The sequence below is a fragment of the Lacerta agilis genome, chromosome 13 (assembly GCF_009819535.1).
Source record: "Lacerta agilis isolate rLacAgi1 chromosome 13, rLacAgi1.pri, whole genome shotgun sequence".
Classification (NCBI taxonomy): domain Eukaryota; kingdom Metazoa; phylum Chordata; class Lepidosauria; order Squamata; family Lacertidae; genus Lacerta; species Lacerta agilis.
This window is the reverse complement of record NC_046324.1, coordinates 24280807-24303794: the sequence shown is the minus strand read 5'-3', so window position 1 is coordinate 24303794 and position 22988 is coordinate 24280807. Positions and strand designations below refer to the sequence as shown.

General features: G+C 42.8%; 1 protein-coding gene across 1 annotated transcript in view; it reads left to right on the top strand.

Moving 5' to 3' along the window:
• The window catches only part of MEGF11 (multiple EGF like domains 11), a 318441-nt gene that overhangs the window by 56433 nt on the left and 239020 nt on the right, over window positions 1-22988 (top strand). The window contains exons 2-3 of the mRNA XM_033167284.1: window positions 18135-18239; window positions 21352-21475. Of these exons, the coding sequence (XP_033023175.1) occupies window positions 21360-21475 (116 nt within the window). The 5' untranslated portion in view covers window positions 18135-18239; window positions 21352-21359. The remainder of the gene's footprint in view (window positions 1-18134; window positions 18240-21351; window positions 21476-22988) is intronic.

The window sequence follows — 22988 nt, the reverse complement described above, 5'->3', positions numbered from 1 at the left end:
CTAAATAATAATACTAAGATAATATCAAAATTGTACCAAATCCTCCTTGAATGGAAAGTCAAGGAGGAGGAGGTCAAGGAAGTGATGATCAGATGGGCGCAGGATATCGGCCACCCTATTATGTTAGACCAATGGGAAAAACTTTGGAAGGTTACAATGAGGTTCACAGCATGTTATAACATCAAAGAAAATATGCTCAAAATGCAGTACCGATGGTATCTAACTCCATCAAGGCTCTCCAAAATGTACAAAAACCTAGCTAATAATTGTTGGAGATGTGGAGAAAGCAATGGTAATATGTTTCATATGTGGTGGACCTGTAAAAAAATCAAAGCTTTCTGGAATCTAGTATATGAAGAACTTAAAAAATTTTTGGGCTTGACATTTTGTAAAAAACCAGAGGCCTTCCTACTTAGCATCATAGGTAACGAAATCCCAGAGAAATTAAAAGATATTTTTTTATACGCGTCTGCGGCTGCGCGAAGTTTGATAGCGCAGAACTGGAAGGGAGAGAACGCGCCGGACATAAAAGAGTGGCAAATCAAATTACAGGAATACGCGGAGATGGCCCATCTGACCAACTCCTTAAGAGGACATAACAGACAAGCCTTTGTGTTAAAATGGGAGAAATATAGAAGGTATCTTCAAAGCATCAACAACGGTATAAAGTCTATGGCGGCCTTCGAGTGACCCTGGAGTTGTAATGGGAATGTAATATATGATATGGCTAAAAGTAGAAATTGAAATGTTCTGAAATGGAGGTAAAAGATAATACAGCAATGTTGAGCACATTCATAATGAGGAGAAGACTGTTCATAGGGAAAGGATGGGAAGTTTAACTAAAGAGATTAATTTTTGTATGTTGCTGTTTTGTTTTCTGTTTTGTTTTCCTTGTTTTTTTTGTTTTTTTTGTTTTTTTTTTCTTTCCTTTTTTTTTTTTTTTTTTTTTCCTTTCTTTTTTTTTTTTTCTTTTTTTCTTTTCCTTCTCTCCTCTCCCCCCCTTTTTTCCCCTCCTTTTCCTTTTTCTTCCTTTTTTTTTTTTCTTTCTTTTTCTTTTTTTTTTTTTCTTTTTTTCATTTAGCATGTTTTTGTTTAAGGTTAAAAAAAAGAAAGAAGATAATATGTGTAGTCATATATTTCCATGGTATCTACCATTGGTAGTATTCCCTTTTTATTATGGGGTGTAAGATGAAGTAAGGAGAAAGAGACAACCAAAAAGGAATACTTCTGATTCTTGTATTTTATTAATATATATAGTGGAACCTAACTTGTAAATAGGTACAAATGGAAAGTACAAATGGAAAATATGTACAGAATGTTTGAGATATTGGTGGATGTAAGAGTTGAAATTTAATAAAGTATTTAATTTTCAAAAAAAAAAAAAAAACATATTGATGGAGGTCCGTGTGAAAAAGGAGGATCTGCTTTGCTTAGGCAGATTGTTTTAATCTTTGCTATGGAAAAGGATGTCGCTAGCTTCTGGGTTAAACCCTTGATGCAATAAGACGAATTCTGGCCAATTTACACTTTGTGGAGGTGACGTCGTCCAGACTTTGGTGCAGCGGAAAATTGGAATGGTGCTGGTACGCCTGTGTCTTCCAGGGGAGCCTAGCGTGGAGTGTGCAGTGCACATTACTTTACTGTATGGATTTTTAGCGAAATTAAGATTTCTGCACTACAGCCGCTGATGGAAACGGAAAGCAGAGCTGTCCCTAAACATAATTATTAATCACTTTAATTAATGCAGCGGCACTCTTCGTACCCAGCTCCTCTTGAATGAAATTAGATGCTGCAAAGCTGTATGTTCGGTTTCTTGAACGGGGCCCCCCTAGCTGGGATCGTTCCTCCCCACATCACATGGACGCACAGATCTGGTCCCAGTCTGCAGCACTGACCACAGAAATTCAGCAGGGAAGCTTTCCAGGAGATGCGGTGATGGCAAAACCTCACCTGCTTATTCCCTGCAAATGAGTTTGGCATGTAAGACACACGAGACCCGTCAGAAGAACTGTTGGCCACCTAAAGCTTGTTGTGTCGGTTTTCCCTAGCCCTTCAGTGGCTGCGTTGTCCTTTTAAACTCCACAAAGTATTACACGTGTGGGAAAGGTTTCGCTTGAGATAACGATCCGTTTCAAAGCAGCGGGGTTAACGGAGCAGCTTGCGAGAGGCTGTGGTGGTGTTGCTGCATTTCCCCTCTCCCGGAGCAAGGGGGAGATGCGGCGTTTGGCTCTGCTTGGTCTCGCAGGCAACATGAATTTAACGGTTTTACCAAATTCCCTGCTGCCTGTTCCTTCATGAGCGCAACTGATGTGTACAAGCTTGAACATGCTCTCTTGTACAGTGGAAAGGCAATCTGTTGCACAGAGAAACAAGTGGCAGGCAGAAGAAAGGGGGGGCATTCCTCCCACGGTGCCTTAAGCACTACGACTCCCGCTAGCGCCAGTACGCTTGTAGGAATCTGCCCGGGTTCCCCTTTAAATGCTCAAGTAGTGATTGTAATCGCAAGGGGGAAATAAGCTGGGGAAGGCTTCCCAGTGGGAGGAGAAAGACAAGAACGAGTCCTGACAATGGCTCTTAAGGGATAGCTAAACTACCTCAAATGAAACGTTGGAAGATTCAGATGAAGCGTTGGAAGATTCAGAACAGATAAAAGAAAATATTTCTTCATGCAGCACATAATTAAACGATGCCGCTGCCTCCCACAGGAAGCAGTGATCGCTACCAACTTAGGTGGCTTTCAAAAGAGGATTGGAAAAGTTCGTGGAGGAGAAGGCCATCAATGGATACTAGCCATGAATACTATGGTCTGCTTCCATAGCCAGAGGCAGTCAGTAATCCTTCTGAATACCAGTTGCTGGAAACTGCAGGAGGAGAGAGTGGTGTTGTGCTCAGGTCCACCTTGAGGGTTTCCCATTGGGACATCCGGTTGGCCACTGTGAGAACAGGATGCTGGACTAGATGGGCCTTTCGGTCTCATCCGGCAGGGTTCTTCTGATGTTCTCGTGTCCTTACCCATCCAGATACCCATGTCTGGAAGCGAGGAACAATTCTCATTTGCCTGCACGTAGGAACACACATTCAGACTCTTACTTGCAGGTTTGCCGCTGTGACTGGGTGGTAGGAAAGCTCTCTGGGTGGGTGATTTCATACTTTTTGCAAGCCACAATCTATGGTGCAGCTACAGAGTAAACATTCATCAGGCCTTTTCTTTGAGGGAAGTAGTAATGTACGGAAGTGAGAGCTGGACCATAAAGAAGGCTGATTGCTGAAGAATTGATGCTTTTGAATTATGGTGCTGGAGGAGACTCTTGAGAGTCCCAAGGACTGCAAGAATATCAAACCAATCAATTCTCAAAGAAATTAGCCCTGAGTGCTCACTAGAAGGACAGATCCTGAAGTTGAGGCTCCAGTACTTTGGCCACCTCATGAGAAGAGAAGACTCCCTAGAAAAGACCCTGATGTTGGGAAAGATGGAGGGCACAAGGAGAAGGGGACGACAGAGGATGAGATGGTTGGACAGTGTTCTTGAAGCTACTAACATGAGTTTGGCCAAACTGCGAGAGGCAGTGAAGGATAGGCGTGCCTGGTGTGCTCTGGTCCATGGGGTCACGAAGAGTCGGACACGACTGAACGACTGAACAACAACAACAAAGAGGGAGAGGTGGTGTCCAGGAAAAGGAGGCCTTTTCAGTTGTGGCTTCCTATCAGTGGAATGGTCTCCGCCTCGAGGCCCACCTGGCACCTTCACTGACATCTATTGATGGTGATGACTTTGTTGTTGTATGATTTCCTGTGACTGTTATGGGGTAGGGGTTGTTCTGTATATATTTACGAATGGCGTGTGCTTTTATGTGAATGTGTCTGTACCTATGTAATCAATGTTCATGGTTTTAGACATGTTGCAAATTGCTTGGAGGCTTTTGTGTAACAAGACACTGACAAGTCTACTGTAAATAACAACAACAACAACAAACCAACATGGATTATGGGAATGTTCCACAGAGTGTTCATAGAAGTAAAACATTTGATCTGGAATATCTCTGCTTCTGTGACAGCCTCTGCTACAGACTTGCAGTATTGCCTCAGACAAATTGCCTATGCCCCCTCCTCTTTCCTCCCCCCATTTCCCTGACTTGAAACTTGCCTCACAGGTGGCTGTGAGAGGCAACAGACAACAGTGAAATGACTGTCACAGTTGAAAATTCCCAAAATAACCCTAATCAGGGAGCGTGTTCTCAAACACTGACAGAGCTCTGAGATTTCCATAGGAGGACTTTATTCACGTATTAATTCGCTTGTTAATGAATCTTCTGATATGATATTTATTTACCAGCATGTATGCTTTGGCATTCAAATGAAGATACAACGATTAGGATGGTGGTGTGTTTTTTTGTGTATGCAGGAGCTGCCTTTGATTATCAATACATTGATTATTAGCTTTCAGTATAATTTTTGAAAACCATCTGGAGGTCTCTAGGTTGGGGAAAGGCTGGTTTATAGACTTGTATACTGTCTAAATTGCATCGAAAGGCAAAACTGAGCACTCACATCCTCTTGGAAGTGCTTATGGTGTGAAAATATTATCTTCTGGTTTTTTAACACTGCCGGGTAATGGACGCCTGAGATTTATCCCCTTGTGCAAAAGAGAAATACAGCCTGAGCAAATTAAAGTTAATAACTCCATCTTTATGATGTTGAGTTGGAGGCAGCATTAATGTTAAGTTGGCGGTAAAACTGGCAATGAGTTACAGCCCAGATGTTTACAGAAAATGAAACCAGAATTTTAGCCAATCAGTGTGTGCATGTGTGTTTCTTCGTTCCCTATAGTAGCATCTATTTTATTCCAGCTTTCACCAAATTGGCCAAACATTTGTAAGCCAAACATTTTTTAAAAAATGTGTCTTGGAATAGGTGCTCCCGAGCAGAACAGGTATGCAGCAGGGGGGGAGTTTGCTTGCAAAAATATGCAGCTATTTGAGTATTAGGTTACTGATGTGGAAAATTGCTCTGACAGTTATGATATTGTGCCATTTCTTTTATTAAGGTTTAAAACTGTTGTTAGCTTCCGACATGTCCCCCCCTGCTCATCCTGTTCCAACTGGTGCTTGGCTTAGCCTGGGATTATAATCGGCTGGTTGCATATTTTTTGCATATTTTTAATGTGCTCACACTGGAAGTGGCACATCACACAAAGTTGGCGTAAGAGGGGGACATTCCAAAATCCACAGTAGGCCAACAAATATGTCACAAAATAGTGAGCAGGCTTCAGGGTTCTGCAGAAGTCTTCATTGCCTTGGGCATGAAGCAAAGCAAGCTGGAGGAACAGGGAGTAAAATGGTTTGGCGTTTAAAGTCAGAATGCAGGGATGAGGAACCTGTGGCCTTCCAGATGTTGCTGAACTAAAACTCCTATCAGCTCCAGCCATAGAGATGTGAAGGCCTGGGAAACCCCCTCAAAGAGCTCAAGCTGTTCACTGAAGTGACCTGCATATCTGAACTCTACACTGGAGACCGTTGTCTGTACCCCTTCAGATGGCAGTGCCATTTCTGTGGAGAATGCACATTTTCTGATACTTTCTCTTTTGGGCAATGTTACTACTCAAGAGGGCCGAGGACATGACACCTTGGACCTCATTTCACATTTCACCACTGTCAGTAAAGGACAAAATACAATCTCAACCCCTGTGAGATGTATTAAAAACGTGGAGCTTTTGAGTGGATGGTTGACTATCCATTTATGTAAAACTAAAATCTGAAAAACAAATCTGAAAAGCCTTCCTTTCATTAAAGCAGAGGTAGGCAACCTAAGGCCCGTGGGCCAGATGTGGCCCGATCGCCTTCTCAATCCGGCCCGCAGACGGTCCAGGAATCAGTGTGTTTTTACATGAGTAGAATGTGTCCTTTTATTTAAAATGCACCTCTGGGTTATTTGTGGGGCATAGGAATTCGTTCATTCCTCCACATGGTCTGAGGGACGGTGGACCAGCCCACGGCTGAAAAAGGTTGCTGATCCCTGCATTAAAGGAAGATGTCTTAAGGTAAAGAGTTGCCTTATGCAAAGCTTGGCTAATAAATCCCATTCTCTTTCCACCCTGCTAGAGAGGATACTTTTATCTCAAAAGATACTCCCCATAAATTATATCTGATTCTGTATACCTCCCCGCTGAATAAGAAAAAGAAACAAACTGCAGATCGCATTGCCAAGAGCGATCCTTGAATACCTTTGGCTGCTGCAGTTGTATTCCTAAATAATAATTACTGAAATAATTCCTAAATTACAAATGCTTTAAAAAAAATGAAGCGCAATTAGCTCATTCTCTATGGACCCTTTTACCACGTGCGCTGTCATTAATTAACATTAGGTGTCATTAATGATCAGTCAACTTATGCAGATCAAAGCAAAATGTCTGTTGTAGCAGAAACTGAGAAATAAGCACACGGTTACTAATTATGATGTTGGATCTTTTTTCATAGTTTGGAAACTTTAATTATAAGTGATACGAAGTGGACTTCATAGAGTCTGCTGTGGGTGCTTTGAACATGAACATTTGCTGGCATTTTCTTGCAACTCTTACATAAATCACATCTGAGGCTAATTGAGTATCTCCTTTCAAAAGGTGATGTTTTAACGGACTTTGAAACCTGAAAAGAGTGAGTTCTGTCTGGTGCCAGATGAAAGAGGCAAGAGATTTGGGATTTGCCTCCCCTGTTTGTTTCACTTCTGATTTTTTTTTTAACAGCCCTGTGGGGGGGGGGGGGAAATATGTTTCATATCTCTAGGCGGGATGCATTTGTGCAGCAGAAATGTGTAAGGCAACTCTTCCTTTTAATTAGCAGGCTTTTTTTCTAATACACCTTTTCCCCCAAGCTCCCCTCAGCTCTGAGCTCTGAAATTCCTAAAGTTCACAATACTTTTTCGGTTTCTGAAAGTTCTCAGTGAGGGCTTAGGGAGGAAGAGGGGATTGAGAAGGAAGAAGAATGGGAAAACGGTCACACACACGAAACCCTGAAGCGCTGTAAGAGACATTAATGGTGATTCTTCTTTATCACGTGTGAAGAATGTTTTCATAGCGAAGTAGGAAAGGGTATAAGATCAATAGCATAATTACAAATGCTATTCTCTTTTCCCCACTCCCTGCCTTAATTGCTTTACTTACGAACACAAAAGCTGCATTTTGAAAGTGTGTGTGTCTAATTAACTGTGCCGTTCCGTGACACTGAATTTGTGCCCTCTTCATAGTATTAAGGGAAGGGGGGGGGGAAGCTACCCAAAATATCTATTTAAACTGCAAGGCAAAGGTATTTTGTTCCTCTTTGCCTACCACTTGATCTCCAATTTTCCATCTGTCACTGATTACCCTGCTTTCTGCTTGACTTCGCTTCTTGGAAAGCAGGGGAGAGATTCATCAAGCAAAGTTGAGAGGTAAATGGGCAACAGGGCACTGGCTTCGCAGCCTAAGGATGGCAGAAGGAAGAGCAGTTTTATCTAGCCACTTGGGCTTACAATGGCTGGTTTCCAGTGTTAGCGCTGCTCAGGGTAGGGCCATTGAAATCAATGCCTCTCCAAGCTCTGCCAGGCATTTCAAAGCCAGCACACTTCCCAGTCTCTTTTTGCAGCCAGAGCTTATCATTAAAAATAAAAGCTAAGATCCTAGATTCTGTACCAACATTGGGCTCTGGGTCTTCTGCAGTTCCTTTGCAAATGGAAGCTTTTTGGGGCTTTCCCTCATCACTGTCCAAACTACTACCCAGGGGCATAGTTAGGGGTTGGTGAGATTGGCTCCCACTAAGGGTGCATGCCCAGTGGGGCACAAAAATCATGCCTCTTCACTCTGTTGGCTAAGAGCCCTTCTGTCCATCTGTGCGCTCACTGGGCCACCTGTATGATGCTTTGGGTGGCTGGATGAGGTGCGCAGGCTCCTCTGGGCACCTTGGCAGATGGGCCATTGCACCAGCCCTGCGCAAGGGACAGGGGGCGCAAGTACAACTCCTTGCCAAGGCTGCAAGGTACGCCTCTTCCAATACCTCCTCTGGGAACTGTTGTGGATCAGCAATGCAACATTTGTGGCTGGAGATCCTGCCTCTTGATAAATGTATTCAATGTTTTCTAAGGAAATGAAGGGATTTGTGTTATTTTCCTTTAGAAAAAATTATGTCATGGAGGTTTCCAAGGCACCTAACAAATATATTAAAAAATGGGTATAATATCACAAAAGAGCCACCTAATAACCGAAGAGGAGCCCTGTTCTCACACTGGCCAACTAGATGCCCCAATGGGAAGCCTGCAAGCAGGAAATGAAGGCAATAGCCTCCTGCACTCTTGTGTTTCCAAGTGATAAGTGGTCAGAAGTATGCTGCCTTGTGATACTGGAGATACTTGGAGTACTCTGTTTCACAGTGGCTAACCAGATGCCCGTGGGAAGCCCACAAGCAGAACGTGAGCACAACAGCATCTTTCCCCACCTGCCATTTCCAGGAAGTGGCTTTCAGAGGCATATTGACTCTGATGGTGGAGGTAGAACATAGCTGTTCTGGTGCTTAGCCATTCACAGCCTTATCCTCCATGACTTGGTCTATTCTTTGTTTAAAGCCATCCAAGCTGGCGATTGTCACTGCCTCCGGAGGGAGTGACTCTCATAGTGTAACTATGCACAGACCACACCTGGAATATTGTGTCCAGTTTTGGGTGCGACAGTTTAAGAAGGATGTTGACAAGTTGGAACATGTGCAGAGGAAGGGCGGCCAAGATGGTCAAGGCTCTGGAAACCAAGCCTTATGGGGAATGGTTGAGGGAGGCGGGTATGTTTAGCCTGGGAAAGAGGAGAGTGAGAGGAGATATGATAGCCACCTTCAAATGTTTAAAGGGCTGTCATGTGGAAGATGGAGCAAGCTTGTTTTCTCCTGCTCTGGAGGGCAGGACCCAAATCAGTGGATTCAAGTTACAATCAAGGAGATTCTGACTAAACACCAGGAAGAATTTTCTGACAATACAAGCTGTTTGACAGTGGAACAGTTTCCCTTGGAGGTTGTGGATTTCTCCTTCATTGAAGGTTTTTAAGCAGAGGTTGGATGGTCATCTGCCATGGCTGCTTTAGCTGAGATTCCTGCATTGCAGGGGGTTGGACTACATGACCCTTGGGGTCCCTTCCAACTCTACAATTCTATGATTATATTGTTTTGCTCTGTCCTGAATCTTCCAACATCCAGCTTCATCAGTTGCCTTTGAGTTCTAATGTTATGAGAGAAAGAGAAAAAACTTTTCTCTGTACACTTTCTCTATGCCATGCATCTCTTATTCACCTTTTCTCTAAACCAAAAAGCTCCCAATGTTGTATTGTTTTCTGATAGGGGAGTTGCAGCAAGAATTCAACCAACCAATCAACTTCAGTTCACAAAATAACTTCATCGTTCAGCCTTATTAATACTGGAAGTGAAAAAGGACCATCTTCAGGCTACAGGCCATAATCATTTGGAGAACTATGGAAAAGAAATCTAGCTACTTACTGGGTTTCTGTTGAGGCAGTCTTCAGTTTCTGTCCATTTGAGCCTATCTTCTTTGAACCACCGGTGCTCTTATATAGCTACAGTACATTTGTAGCACCCAGAGAGTATTTTTCAAGAGTGCCTCAGGGCAAAGTTGGCAAATCTGAAATGGACTAATGATCAGTTTGCTTCTGACTGGCATAACCGAGAAAGCCAATTTGCCCCCAGTTTATTTACTTGTGCTTTCCATCCTCCATCCCCACAGGAAACAGTTTTGGAGGAATATTGCAGTCAGATTTCTCTGAATCGTTGCAGAGAACTTTCATGTTTGGAGCCCGCTGAAATGAAGAGGGCGTGAGGTAAACAGGAATGGATTTTTGTGTGAGGAAGCACTAAGAGCTCAGCTCAGTACACACACTCAAAACAAAATCTCTGTGCACAGAAACTGCTCAAAAGCACCAAGTCCTTTCATGTGAAGTGCAAGTCTTTCACACTTGCCTCCAGTTGGTGGACCTCAGCATTCTAAGAAAGCACAAAGTCTGCCGCTTCCAGTTGCAAGATGCTTTGCATAATTCAAGAGGAGTGATGCAAAAACATCCTTAAAAATGGGGACACACCATTTCCTTGTTGGGAGGACTGATATTGTCATGGACATGACTTCCCACAGTCAAGATGAGCAGTCTGAGTGGAGGGATAGTCAGTCAGAAGAGGAAGAAAGAGACTTGCCTCTTTCTCAGCCAGCCAAAGGCAGTGGGCTACAAACCACCCCCCCCCCTTCTCAGAAGGAGGAGAGACTGTACATTATCAGTACAGCAAGAGCGGGCTGGACAGAGGCCAGTTCTCTGAGGAACAGCCATTAGTCACCTCACAGGGGAGGGGGAACTCTTCGTCAAAGGAAGAGGTGGGAGATGGCCCCGAGAGTCCCAGGGCTCGCAGAAGAACAAAGGTCAAGGAAAGGCGTCAATCAAAGAAGAAGAGGGGGGGGCGCTTTCGTGTTCCTGTTGGAGGCGCAATTTGAGCTCAGATGCCTCAACTTCATCTTGATGGACGGTTGCTAGTGTGAGCAGCTCTGAGGTTAATGACTGTATACAATAAATCGTCTTGTAAATACAACTATTTCGTGCTGATTATCTAAGTCAACAGCCTGCCAGATCCTGCCAGGTATCCTTTTGGAATGTGTAGAACAGAGGTGGGCAACCTGTGACTTTCCAGCCTTTTCTGCCATCATCCCTGGCCACTAAACCATGGGCATCTAGAGAGCCACAGGTCCCCCACCCAACAATGTAGAAAGAGATGGAATTTTTTTTAAAAATATTATTTTTCTGGGTCAGACTAAAAGTCCATCCATTCCAGAATCTCTCCCCCCCCCCCACCCCAAGAGTAGATATTTCTGGATAGCTAACGTGGCACCCTCCAGCTGTTGTTTGACTCCATCTCCCATCAGCTCCAGCCAGCGTGGCCAACGGTCAAGGATGATGGGAGTTTGTAGTTGAAAACACCTGGAGGTAAGAGGTAGGCACTTCAAGGTAGTGTTTGGTTTCATGGTAATTTGTTTTAATGTTACATAGTTTGTATGGTTTGTTTCTACGAACAGCATTTAGAAATGTGAATGACTACATGGTATAGATATGCCTTAAATGAAATAAATAAAGCAGACTGGAGGAGGCTGCTTTATGGTCTGAGAACATGACAAAAAGTTAATATGTGTGTGTGTGTTTACGCACACATACACAACTACACACATACACAGGCACACACATGCACAAACCCGGAGCATCCTGCTGTGCTTTCTGGCCCTTGACGTTTTTCAAAGCAATCCTCCTGCCCCCAAACCAACAGAAACCTAGAGAAAATCCGAGCTGCATCTCTTCACAGTTTCATTTCCATTTTCCTTCTTAGGGCCATTATTGATGTGAGAGGCAAACTGAAGGGAAAGTGCCCAGAGGTTGCTTCTTTCCCTTTCCCTTTCCCTTTTTTAACGAATGTTTCTTTCTCTTGAAGGAGGACAGTTAGTCTTTAGTGTGTTTTATGGACGAGAGCTGGGCGGGATGATAAAGCACAGGCTTGGCATATGACCCGGGTTGCTTTTTCAGCTTGGCAGAAGGAACGACCCTTTTCTAAGGCAGTGCAGCAGCGAGGAATTTCTCCGAAGCCCAGACAGAAGAGGGAGGGCTGAGAATGATATTAATTTTTAAAATCTTGTGCTGTCTGCCCCTATGAATGTTTGAATGGAAGTGAAGATGGTTTTTTTCTGCTAGATAAGACTTTGTAGAATTGCAGTCTGATTTACAAGATCTTGCACACTGCCTCCCTGATCAATCATATTTCCTACTGTCACCCTGGTCAAAGTTTTCCACAAAGTGGTTCTTTCATCTGGGCAGTCTGCAGCATTCAGCTATCAGGGCCATGCTGTGATGCCAAAGTAAACCAGGGACAGCCAAAGTGACGGCCGTGGGGTTACAACTCCCATCAGTCCCAGCCAGCATAAGAACATAAGAAGATTCTGATGGATCAGATCAAGGGGGGGGGGCATCTAGTCCAGCATCCTGTTCTCACAGTGTCCAACCAGATGCCAATTAGAGGTACCAAAGCAGAAACTGCATGGCCCAGTAGGCAGGGATGATGGGCGTTGTAGTCTACTCCTGCATTAAACAATGGTTTTTAGCACCGAGTATTCATATTGCACGATGAATGATCCCAACTTTTAAATGTAGCTGGTTCACACATTAAGCTGCCTGCCATCAGGCAATTGGAACACCCATGGAAGGGAAGATTCCCTTTGTGTAGGAAAGCAGCATGTCAAGGGGAAAGCACAGCCCAAGCCTGCAGCTATTGGGTGTGTAGGGAATCTCTTAGGGGAGAAATGAAACTTGGAGGGTGGGGGTGGTGGGAAGGAAGGACCATCCCACTTGCACCTGTAATGGGAGTATAGGAATGACATTCGAGGAAGTCAAATCAAGTTCTACCTTGTTTTGAAGGCTGATAAGCCTGGAGATCTCCTTGCTACTGAGATCTGCTGATATTCCACCTAGCAGGTCTAATGTTAGTGTCTGGTCCAACAGTCTTGATGTGTTTTGCAACAGGGCCATGTTCATCTCCCTCTTCCTCTTTTTTTCTTAAGCGTTTGCTTTTATTTTGCTTACAGAGTGACTTTCCCTCTGAGAGGTCGTAAATTCGCACCTGTATGTATAGGTTAGTTTATACAATTTTAAAAAATCTAAATTTGTGCCATTTTATTGATCTAGGAATGCCCTTGTCACTTATAAACCCTTTCCTAAAAAAATATGGGCAAAAATGCTGTCAAGTCAAGCGGAAGAATCAGTTGTATTTATAAGTTCTTGACCCTCTTTCTGCACAACACAGATGGTGTCCCAGGAGGCCTAGCAGATGCCACGAGTTGTCACTCCAAGCCTGCAGACGGCTCCTGAACACTCCACGGACCACCGTAATTAAATCTGAACACACCCACCGGGAATTGGAAGTCACCTGGAATGAATCCCATGCTGTGCGGCTGTTTGCTTTTGAAAGATATCTGCAGGGCAGTTGTAAATATGGTTTTATGGCAAGGTTTTGCCAGGCAGGGAGGTGCTTTGGGGAGCTGGCGGGGGCACACGCATATGGGGGATTAAAACGTACTGCCTTGGGGGAGAAGGTCTGCTGGCGGTTTGAAAACGCAGCGCAAACGGAAGCACTGAGGTCATAAATCCAGAAATAATAAAACCAGTAGGGTGGCAACCTGTCCTGTTTTAGATTGGACCAGGCTGATTTTTTGTGCCAGCTGACTTGCTGCTAACTGCTCTGGTTTATTTTTAAGGTTAGAACTCCTTGTGAGGCAAACGGGAACATATTTGATTAATATAATTCACATTCAGCAGAATATTGGATGTATTTCTCCTTCAGAAGAGGTCAGGGCCAGCCTGGGACCAGCAGTAGAATTATCACTCTGTGATCTGTGCTTCCCTTTGAAAAGTACCTAGGAGTTCCCTTATGGATTTCCCACAATGCCTCAGAGAGATGCTGCAGCAAGGGGGCTTTGTGGGAAATTGTAAGGGTTATCTCCCCCTGCGCACTTTCCCATTTCACAGAAGAACAATGGACACTTCTAAGACTCCCCCTGCTCCTACAGAAAATAAGCAAAATACTTACATACCCACAAACAAGCAGTTTTTTATATTAAAAAAACAACAGGCAACACATCCTAAAAACAGGCATCACCTCAACAAAATAACCACAGGCACAAAACCACAACCTTCAACCTAAATAAATAGGAGGGACAGGAGCCCTTGACAGGCACCAGAGGGCACAGTGGTATCCATGAACATCACATTAGGGGTGCCAGGTTATATACCACCAGTGCATACAATAAAACAGAGCAGAGTATATACAATAAAATATCAGACCGCATAGGAACACATGAAGCTGCCTTATGCTGAGTCAGAGCATTGGTCCCTCTAGTTCAGTATTGTCTACACTGACTGGCAGTGGCTCTCCAGGGTTTCAGGCAGGGGTCTCTCCTAGCCCTACCTGGAGATGCCGCTGGGGATCGAACTTGGTCTCTTCTGCATGCACAGCATGTGCTCCACCACAGAGCTATGGCCCGTCCTCATAGAAACAGTAGAAAATGATTTAAACTGAGTGTCTGATCCAAAAAATAAAAACCCTAAACAAGTGCATTGTCCTGCCCTTATGAAAAGGTCTCCAAGAGACACCCAAAAGTCAGTAGCTAGCAAGGATTCACTCACTCATTCATTTTATTTGTATGCCACTTACACACACACACACACACACACACACACACACACAGAGAGAGAGAGAGAGAGAAAATGCTCAAAGCGACTTACAACAAAGAAACAAGGATGCATTTCAAACAAACACTACAAAATGATTACATGATAACATAACAGAGCAATGACATAGTAACAATTCCATAATGACATAGCACACCCAAAATCTAACAACACACAAAAATCCACATTTCAATACTATAAATATAGTAAGATTACTTAAGCAGCCTGCAGCATCTGATAGCAGAAATAACAAGGGAGGATGCCTGCTGAATCTCTGCAGCACTAAATGCCCATCTTGTAGGCCCTCTGTAACATGGGGTACAAGTAACAGCACTCCTCTGGATGATCTCAGTGATCCAGCTGCAAAACAAAGGCTCAGGCTTTAGCATTCACTGGGAATGGTTTAGGTCAGTCTGCGTCTCTCACTACTCTGGCTGCTTCTTGCTTCTTGATGTTTTTGACATATTAATTCGAAGGAACTTGCCCACCAATTTTTCTGATGGATTGTTGTCACCCTGCCCTGTTACTGGAAAAATAGGTGCTTTTGCTAATAATTTCCTGGGACAAACAATGGATAATAAATGAGTTAGACGTTACCGGAGATGAAAGATGAGTGAAATTATGCAAAATTAAATAGCAATAGGTGTCGGATCCTGTTGTGTTTCTATCTGTCATTGCATCCCTGGAGTAGCTTATGAAAATTAAAGGCTGGTTCTTGGAAAGGGGAGACCGCCATAAGGTGTTGACAATGAATGTCAAAATTCAAAAGCTTCGGTGTGATCCAGAGGTAACAACTGGAGCCAGTTCAACACCGGAGCTTTCATCAGTGGCTTGCCTAATCAGATATAGGGACCCTCAGGCCATCCAGGACTCTCTGTCTGGCCCTGTCAGGAATGAGCCAGTTCCAAGCGAAGGTTTGCAGCCAAATGCAGAAAGGAACAGAGAGGCTTTGATATTAGGCAGGGGAGAGCCAGCAGCTGCAGAATTCAGCTCTTCCTGACCTTGATGGGCAGGCTGATAAGACAGTAGCTGAGAGCAGGTTAGAACACAGCCAAAGCTCACCAGAAGCTGAAATAGGCATGAATAGACAAGAAGACAGTTTGTCAGAAAAGGAAGAGGCTGGAGCTAATCCAATAAGTCCAAGGAGTCAGTGAATGAGAGGGCTTCTAGATAGGAAGCAAAACAAGAGATGCAAGGGGCGTTGGTTCAATATATTCTGTAGACACTGGAAGGAATCTTCAGAAGGGTCATCTTGAGTAATGATGCTGGAGGCTTTGTTAGAGCCGTCTGGAGCTAACTATTTTTTTTTTTTGCAATAAATCCTCCTTTTTAATTACCTACGCTTACTGTGTTATCAAGCTGGGAACCTGGACTCCTCACAGGCCCTCAGGACTCTCCCTAGGCCACACAGCTCTGGCCACACCACCTGCTCTCCATGGCATGCCCCTCATCAGCCCTGCTTTGCACCCTCCTTGAGAGCTTGTGCTTGGCTGGAATGTGTCCTTGAACTCTGATAATGCTTCCTGCTTGCCTAGGGGTGTGTGTGTGTGTGTAAACAAGCCTACTGTAAAAGGTAAAATTAGCATTAACTGTTAAGCTGCTGATAGCATGTGGCCCGTAGAAGGTTGCACAGAAGGGAATGTGGTCCACCATTTAAATAGTATTATAACTTATCCCACAAACTTAAAAGTAGGTGCAAAAATGTCCGCGCTGGCCCATCCACACTTTCGTTTGTCCCGTGATTTCTAGTATTTTGTATCACTCTGTTATCATGGATCCAAAAAAGGTGGGTTTGTTTTTTTGTTTTTTGTTGCTCTGCTTTCCCTGGGAAAGCCTGCTGAATTGTGACAAATGTCAATCCGCAACAAACCCGAAGAAAAATTTGTCCCTCTTTTGAACTGGTCTTGAAATAGTTCCTGAACTGACTTCTGTGTGTTTTTCCAGGAGTGTCATTGGGGACGGTCTGCTTCCATCTCCTTTCCCATGCTACCACTGCAGAATAATTTTTCCAGCGTTTAGTGCTCGTATAAAAAATTCTGATCAAACACTATATGTGCAGAATGTGTGTGCTCCCACTTGTTTGTTTTGATTGGCATTGATGGTTCTGATCATGACTCACTCATCTTTGGAGTCTCATAATAACAGAATCCAGCTTGTCTCCCTTTTGAAGAGAGCCAGTTCACACTAATGTTGTTTTGAGTAAATGGGGTTAAAGTGAAAGTTCAAAGACAGCCCTGGGTTGCTGTAGGAAACCCTCGCAGCCTCAGGTTGAGGAAAGAGGTCATTAGTGAGCAGTAAGCTGTGCTGTGATTCGGCGGTTCATTATCTCATATACAGAAACCTTGAGAGAGGATGAGTATTTAAGACTCTCTTGCACAACTCTGTGGTTTTCTTGGTCATTAGCCTCCGAGCTTGAGTTTGGTTTTAATGTATTCTTTCCTCCATGGACAACTCGGTGCACCTGTACTCTGTTTCTCCAGCAGCAATTTCTTTGAAATTGGCCAAGGAGGAGGATTATGTCTCCCGCTCCATCCGAAAGAATCTCACATTCCTGATCCATTTTCATAAAATGTCTTTGGGAATTTGGTGCTTAATGTCCAGAAATTTTGATCTGATTTAAATTACGATCTTGGGAGTTCCTCTTGAAGAGTCGAATGAATTAATTAGCATTAAAAGTCAGGGAAGAAAAAATATTAATTTGTACTTCTTTAATGCAGTGTCTACTCGTACGCCCTCCAGACTTACATATTCCCCCAGTATCCTTTGACATTTTTGGGATAAGTAGAAATATGCATCTCCTACTGAATCATGCAAGCATCTGAATGCAGGGACTGCTGTGGATTGGCAGCCAAAAATTGGGTTTTTTAATTCACTGTGTCCTTTTTCTCTACTTGCTTTTCTTGCCTACCTGTGGCTTTCAAACAAGTAACTACTTTTAAATATTTATTTAAATATTTGTTTATCATGTGTATTCCCTGTTCTTTAGCTTCCAAACTTCTTAGTATACTGTACTACATTGGATACAACCCAATGAAACTAAGGGCTTGTCCATACTTTGTTTGCTCCTCTGCTTCCCCCCAGGAAGTTTTCCATATGATTTTCCATATAGGTTTTCCAAGGTTTGCCATTTGTTCTGATTTATTGCCAAATAGCAGGTTTTCCAGGGGAAGGTTTTCATGATGATTTGCGCTTGCAATGGTACTGGGAAGTTCCTACACTATCCCAATTTCAATACTGTTTGTGCCTGCAAAAGTTCTGGGGCAGACATACTGCTTCATTTCAAATTGCTGCATGTCCCATAATTTCTTTGCTGAAATCTTTTAACTTCTTATACCACAAAATGTTCTGGTTTATTTTTTTGTTCTGCTTTTGTTGTGCAGCAGCCTGGAAGTGCCCCTTCAGACAGCAGTAATGTAATAGCACTGGGAAAGCATAGCAAAATATCTAATAAAGCAGAATGATGTGTGGACAGTCCAGTATAAACCATCACTAATGCAGTATTATTACATTAATGACATGTTGCAGAATATCCTCCAACAGCCTCCCCCCAATTTGGAGAGGGCCCTAAATGTCTCTGTCCTGATCTTCCTTATTCTTTTTTCTACCTTTATTCCCCATTCCTTACTCCCCCACTTTTTAAATATTTAACCTGAATGTGATAGGAAATGCTGATTAGCTTCTGCATTTGAAAAATCCTCCTTTTGGTCATTTGGTCGCTGGTACATTCAGCACAATTTCACTCTGGCATTACTTGAGCAAATATTTGCAAGTATGGATTTCCTCCGTCAAGACACCTATGTACATCTGTTTTTTAATTCACTTCTTCTCCTTCCCTTTGTTCAGCTGTGTATTTCTCTCTCTGCAGTTTCTGAAGGACGTCTGAAAAGCCTGCAGAGTGGTTCTTTCTCTTGCCAATGAACTCTGAATACTTGATGGATTCATAGCCACAAGGGATTTACAGCACACTGAGGTGAGACTGTTAAAAACTTGCAAATTCAACTTTCAGTTTGCTTTTTGTTTTGTTTCAGTTAAACACCATAAATAGAGCTCACTTCGGACATATTTGACAGGTGGCCAATCTTTCCATTTCAGGTGGTCATTACATTAACACTATAACAATGAACTAGCACCTGAGTTTGCTGTTTATTGTTGCCCTCATTCTCTGCGAATCCTTTCCCTTTTGTGTCATGTCTTTTAGATTTAAGTCCAACAGCAGGGACTGGGTTTTTCAATGACATTTTCTACTGAATAGCAGAGTAAAAAAGCAACAAAACTTTGAATAAATAAAGCGAAAGAAACTAAGGCACAATCAGGTATCAGCCATGATTCAGGAGAAAACCAGGTCTTGTTTTCACTGAGGTGCTAAACCTTAGGGAGGTGGCTAGGCTGTTGCCCATGAAAAACCCTGACATTCTAGTTTTCTATATCCAAGGAATCTTTTTGTATGAAGTCTTTTTAACCTCAGCCCGCCATCTGAAGTGGCAACAGCCTGACAAGAGGTTGACCACTTCAGGTCAAAACTGGGCCAAAGGATGAGAGAAAAATCTTGTTCTGAGGAAACTTTTTTCACAACATGATGTGTTTTTGTTAATTTTAGCTGATTGGGTTGTGTATTCCCATTATCCATCACGTCACTTCCAAATGGTTAGGCAGCTAGGCCTCCTTTCTCTCTCTTTTAATTTTATTACCTCAGCTTTCCCATTGACACCAAGCCATTCATTACCAGTTTCATCATAATGGGATGAAAATACCTTCCCTCCACTAACCCACTAATCTTAGTGTTCATCTTAACATTAATGCTAAGTTACCCTTCTTTCCTCCCTCCCTTAGGATTTATTTTATTTTATTGCCCATGGCTACCCCTGCTACAAAGTGCTTTGTGTGTGAAATAGCAGCCGCTCTGGATTTTAGCTTTCTGAAGTATCTCGACAAAGAGAGACTTGGTCATTTTTGCCTTACTTTGTTATTGATTTTAATAATATTTCATAACTGATCAATTTAGCTTACCCCAAACAAGGCAGCTCCTATAACGTTATAAGCATGAGGAATAATTACACCTGACATTAACTCAAGACAACCATGTTTCTTGACATCACTCTAGGAGTAATAGTTGCATATCCATATCTGAAACAGAAGAAATAAAATCCCACCAAACAGAATTGAAATGTTCAGGTCCCTCTTTTTCCTTGGAAGTATGTAATTATGTGTTATTTTTTCCTGCAATTGCAGGAGTCCATAGGGGAATATTCAAATTATGTAGTGTTTTCCACTAACATTGCGCTATGGAAATCCTGGCAGCTACCAGTATCCATGTAAGAAGATCTTTGGTGTTTGTTTTTTTAGGCCTATTGTTAGTCCACATGTTCAACAAAGAAAACTGGGGGGAAGCATGAACAGGTGTTTTAATTATTTTAGATATTTCTTGGTGCCATTTTTGCATTGCTGAGAAGGTATTTGACCTGAAAACATAAGTTTGGTGTCTTTTTCGGCTAGTTCCTCCAGCTGCCTTTGTTGACCTGGTGCCCTGCAAATGTTTTGGACTCCAACTTGCATCAACCTCAGCATTATGTTGGCTTTGGCTGATTGGAGTTGTAGGCTAAGCCATCTGGAATGTGGCAAGTTGTGGAAGGCTTGTGGAAGTAATACAATGCTTTTCTATGGTGAACATATTTATTTATTTAAGACTATTTCTATAAAAGGTAAAAAGCGGGTAAAGGACCCCTGGTTGGTTAAGTCCAGTCAAAGGCAACTATGGGGTTGCAGCGCTCATCTCGCTTTCAGGCTGAGGGAGCTGGTGTTTGTCCACAGACAGCTTTCCGGGTCATGTGGCCAGCATGACTAAACCACTTCTGGCACAACAAAACATTGTGACGGAAACCAGAGCGCACAGAAACACTGTTTACTTTCCTGCCACAGTGGTACCTATTTATCTACTTGCACTGGTGTGCTTTCACACTGCTAGGTAGCTGGGACAGAGCCACAGGAACTCACCCCATTGTGCGGATTTGAACCGCCAACCTTCTGATCAGCAAGCCCAAATTCTAAGCAGCGTATAGAAAAGTAAAACAGATGTTACAAAAAAATGCAGCAAAACTCTTAATGCAAGCTACTAATAAATATAGACAATCTCAATTCCTTCTCTATCTGCTTTCTCCATGCCACACGTAATTTTATAGACCTCTGCCATATCACCCATTCCTCGCTTTTTCTCTACACTAAAAATTCCCAAGTGCTACAGTCTTTCCTCATAGGGGAATTGCTCTAAGGACAGTCCTGCCACATTGCATCCTAAACACCAAAGATGTGTAAGGACCCTAAAGGGTTGCATACATCCCCTGCAAAAACCTGTAAGGCTCTGACTGTGGTTTGTCCTCCAGCAGGAGGGAAACTCTATCTCGGGGGGCCACCATCAACCATGCCATTTGGCATTTGTATTTTGTGAATGTAGAACGTTATCAAGATCCCAGGGAGTGAATGACTACAGAAAAGGGAGAAATCCAGTTCTTGTTTTGATATGAACCTACCTAATTCACACTTCCAAAAAAATTAAAAATACCCCAAGCACCACACCATTCTTTAAAACTTGCATTTCTCTGAAATTTTGCAGTGTTGTTCTTCAACCAACAACGTGTATATCAGGGGGAAGTGTTCATAAAGTGCATGTATATATATGAATATAACTTTAACTTGCATACAAAAATGTGTATAATAGGAGGAAAAAATAGTATTTTAATTTTTTTAATTACAAATTAATTTTTTAATTACAAATTTTAAAAAATGAGTATAGGATAGGAATCGCGGAAAGAACACGTTGCTAATGGAGAAGATTAATGCCAACAGATGCTTTTGCCTTCAGTTTTCTGTTTTCTTTTGTTTAAAGCTTTTTGATTTAAAGCTTTGATGTGATGTGTAGCACATCTTTTAGGCCGAGAGATGGTGACTAGCCCAAGGTCTCCCATGTCCAACTCCATCACTCTAACCACTACACCAAATTGGCATAAAATGTGCCAGAAGCTATAACTGGTTAGTTATGATACTAGGAAGCAATTGTTTGTCTTAATGCTTTTCTCTCCTTTGCTTAGAAGCAGCGATGATGTTCTGCCTCCTCCTGTGGTGGAATCTCAAAGTCCTCGCCCTGTCTCTCCTTCTGAAAACCACCATCTCCTTAAATCCAGATGACCCAAATGTTTGCAGCCATTGGGAAAGGTAAAATGTTGCTCCCTCGCAGATTTAAAAACCTCTGTATACCACTTTATTTGTAGAGCAGTTCTCAACATAGTTCGATACAAAACTGGAATAAAAATGCTGTCAAGACACACTGAGCCTTCCTTGGGCAGTTGAGGACCCCTTTCTCAGTCACAATCCACCTCATTTTTGAGGAGGACCTTGAGAGCAGATCTTCCATTGTAGAACAGTGTCCTCTTATGAACATTGCTGCAAGATTGGAGGCATGCCCAGAGGTGTTTACTTTGAGTTCTCTTGTGTGTGCACTATCTGCCTTCAGAGGAGTCTCATTTCCCCTGCTGTGGTTGTGCCATTGTCCCCCTGGTCAAAATGCTCATGGAGATCTTGATATGAGGAATGCAGTTAAGGAATGCAGTCAAGGAACTGTTATCATCATGGGTGACTTCAACTATCCTCCTATAGACTGGCTACATAAGTGTTCCAGTCATGACAAAGAGGTAAAATTTCTGAATACCCTAAATGACTTGTGCCAAACATTACTGACTTGTTAAGCTGAGGTTGCTGCTCTTGTGGTCATAATTTCCAAAAGGGCAGGAATACGAAGCATTCATCTCCTTTTCTTCATCCGAACACGGGTAACCTTTAGATGTTGTAGTGCAAACTATCTGACTGTGATTTGTCTCCTTTGGAATTTCTGCTTCGGGGAAGGCTTTGCGTGAAAGTCCCAGTTTCAGTGCCTAGCATTTCCAGGTAGAGCTGGGAATTGACCTCTGCCTGAAACCATGCATAGTTGCTGCCAGTCAGTGTAGACAGCAACAAGCCAGGCGGGTCATTTGTCTGATTCTCCTACATATGTCCCACTTTTCTGCCGTAAAGCTCTAAGCTAAGCACAGTCTTGCTTGTTTTATCCAAGAACAGGCTCCTTAAAATGTGTCTCACCTTATGCTATAATGAATATGAATCTTCTTTAAGTAACATAAACAGCTCTTAGTGGCATTCTGAAGTTCATTATGCTTAGATTTATTAAGGTGTTGTGTGCGCACATTTATTTTTTTTAAGGATGTTGATCACGCAGCACAACAGGCTTTGAGGGCAAACGTGGGTGGAGATGGAGCCTGTGATTTGGTATTGTTTGCAGTTGCACAGCAAAGTACATTTCAAGCCCAGGAATACAATATTGATTTTGTGTGAAGGGAGTCAGCAACCCAGAGACCCAATCAAGGAGAAACAAAAATTAAATACTAGAATTGATTGGCTGCCCTGGCCAAGATGACTGTGATACTTAGATGGTAATAAATCAGCCCAAAGAGATTGAGTTAGGGTGAGGTCAAGAGGAGCAAACAGGATCATAAAATAATAATCAAGATGACGAGGGGGTTTATGTTAATAAAAGAGTAGTCTAAATATGTTCTGCTTTGGCATATTTTTCTAGCAGGATATCTCATTGCCCCACGCAGACAAAAGAGAGGTCAGCTCTCAAGAGCTGACATTTTGTTGGCTGACAAAACTAGATGCTCAAAGCCCTGTGCCCAAA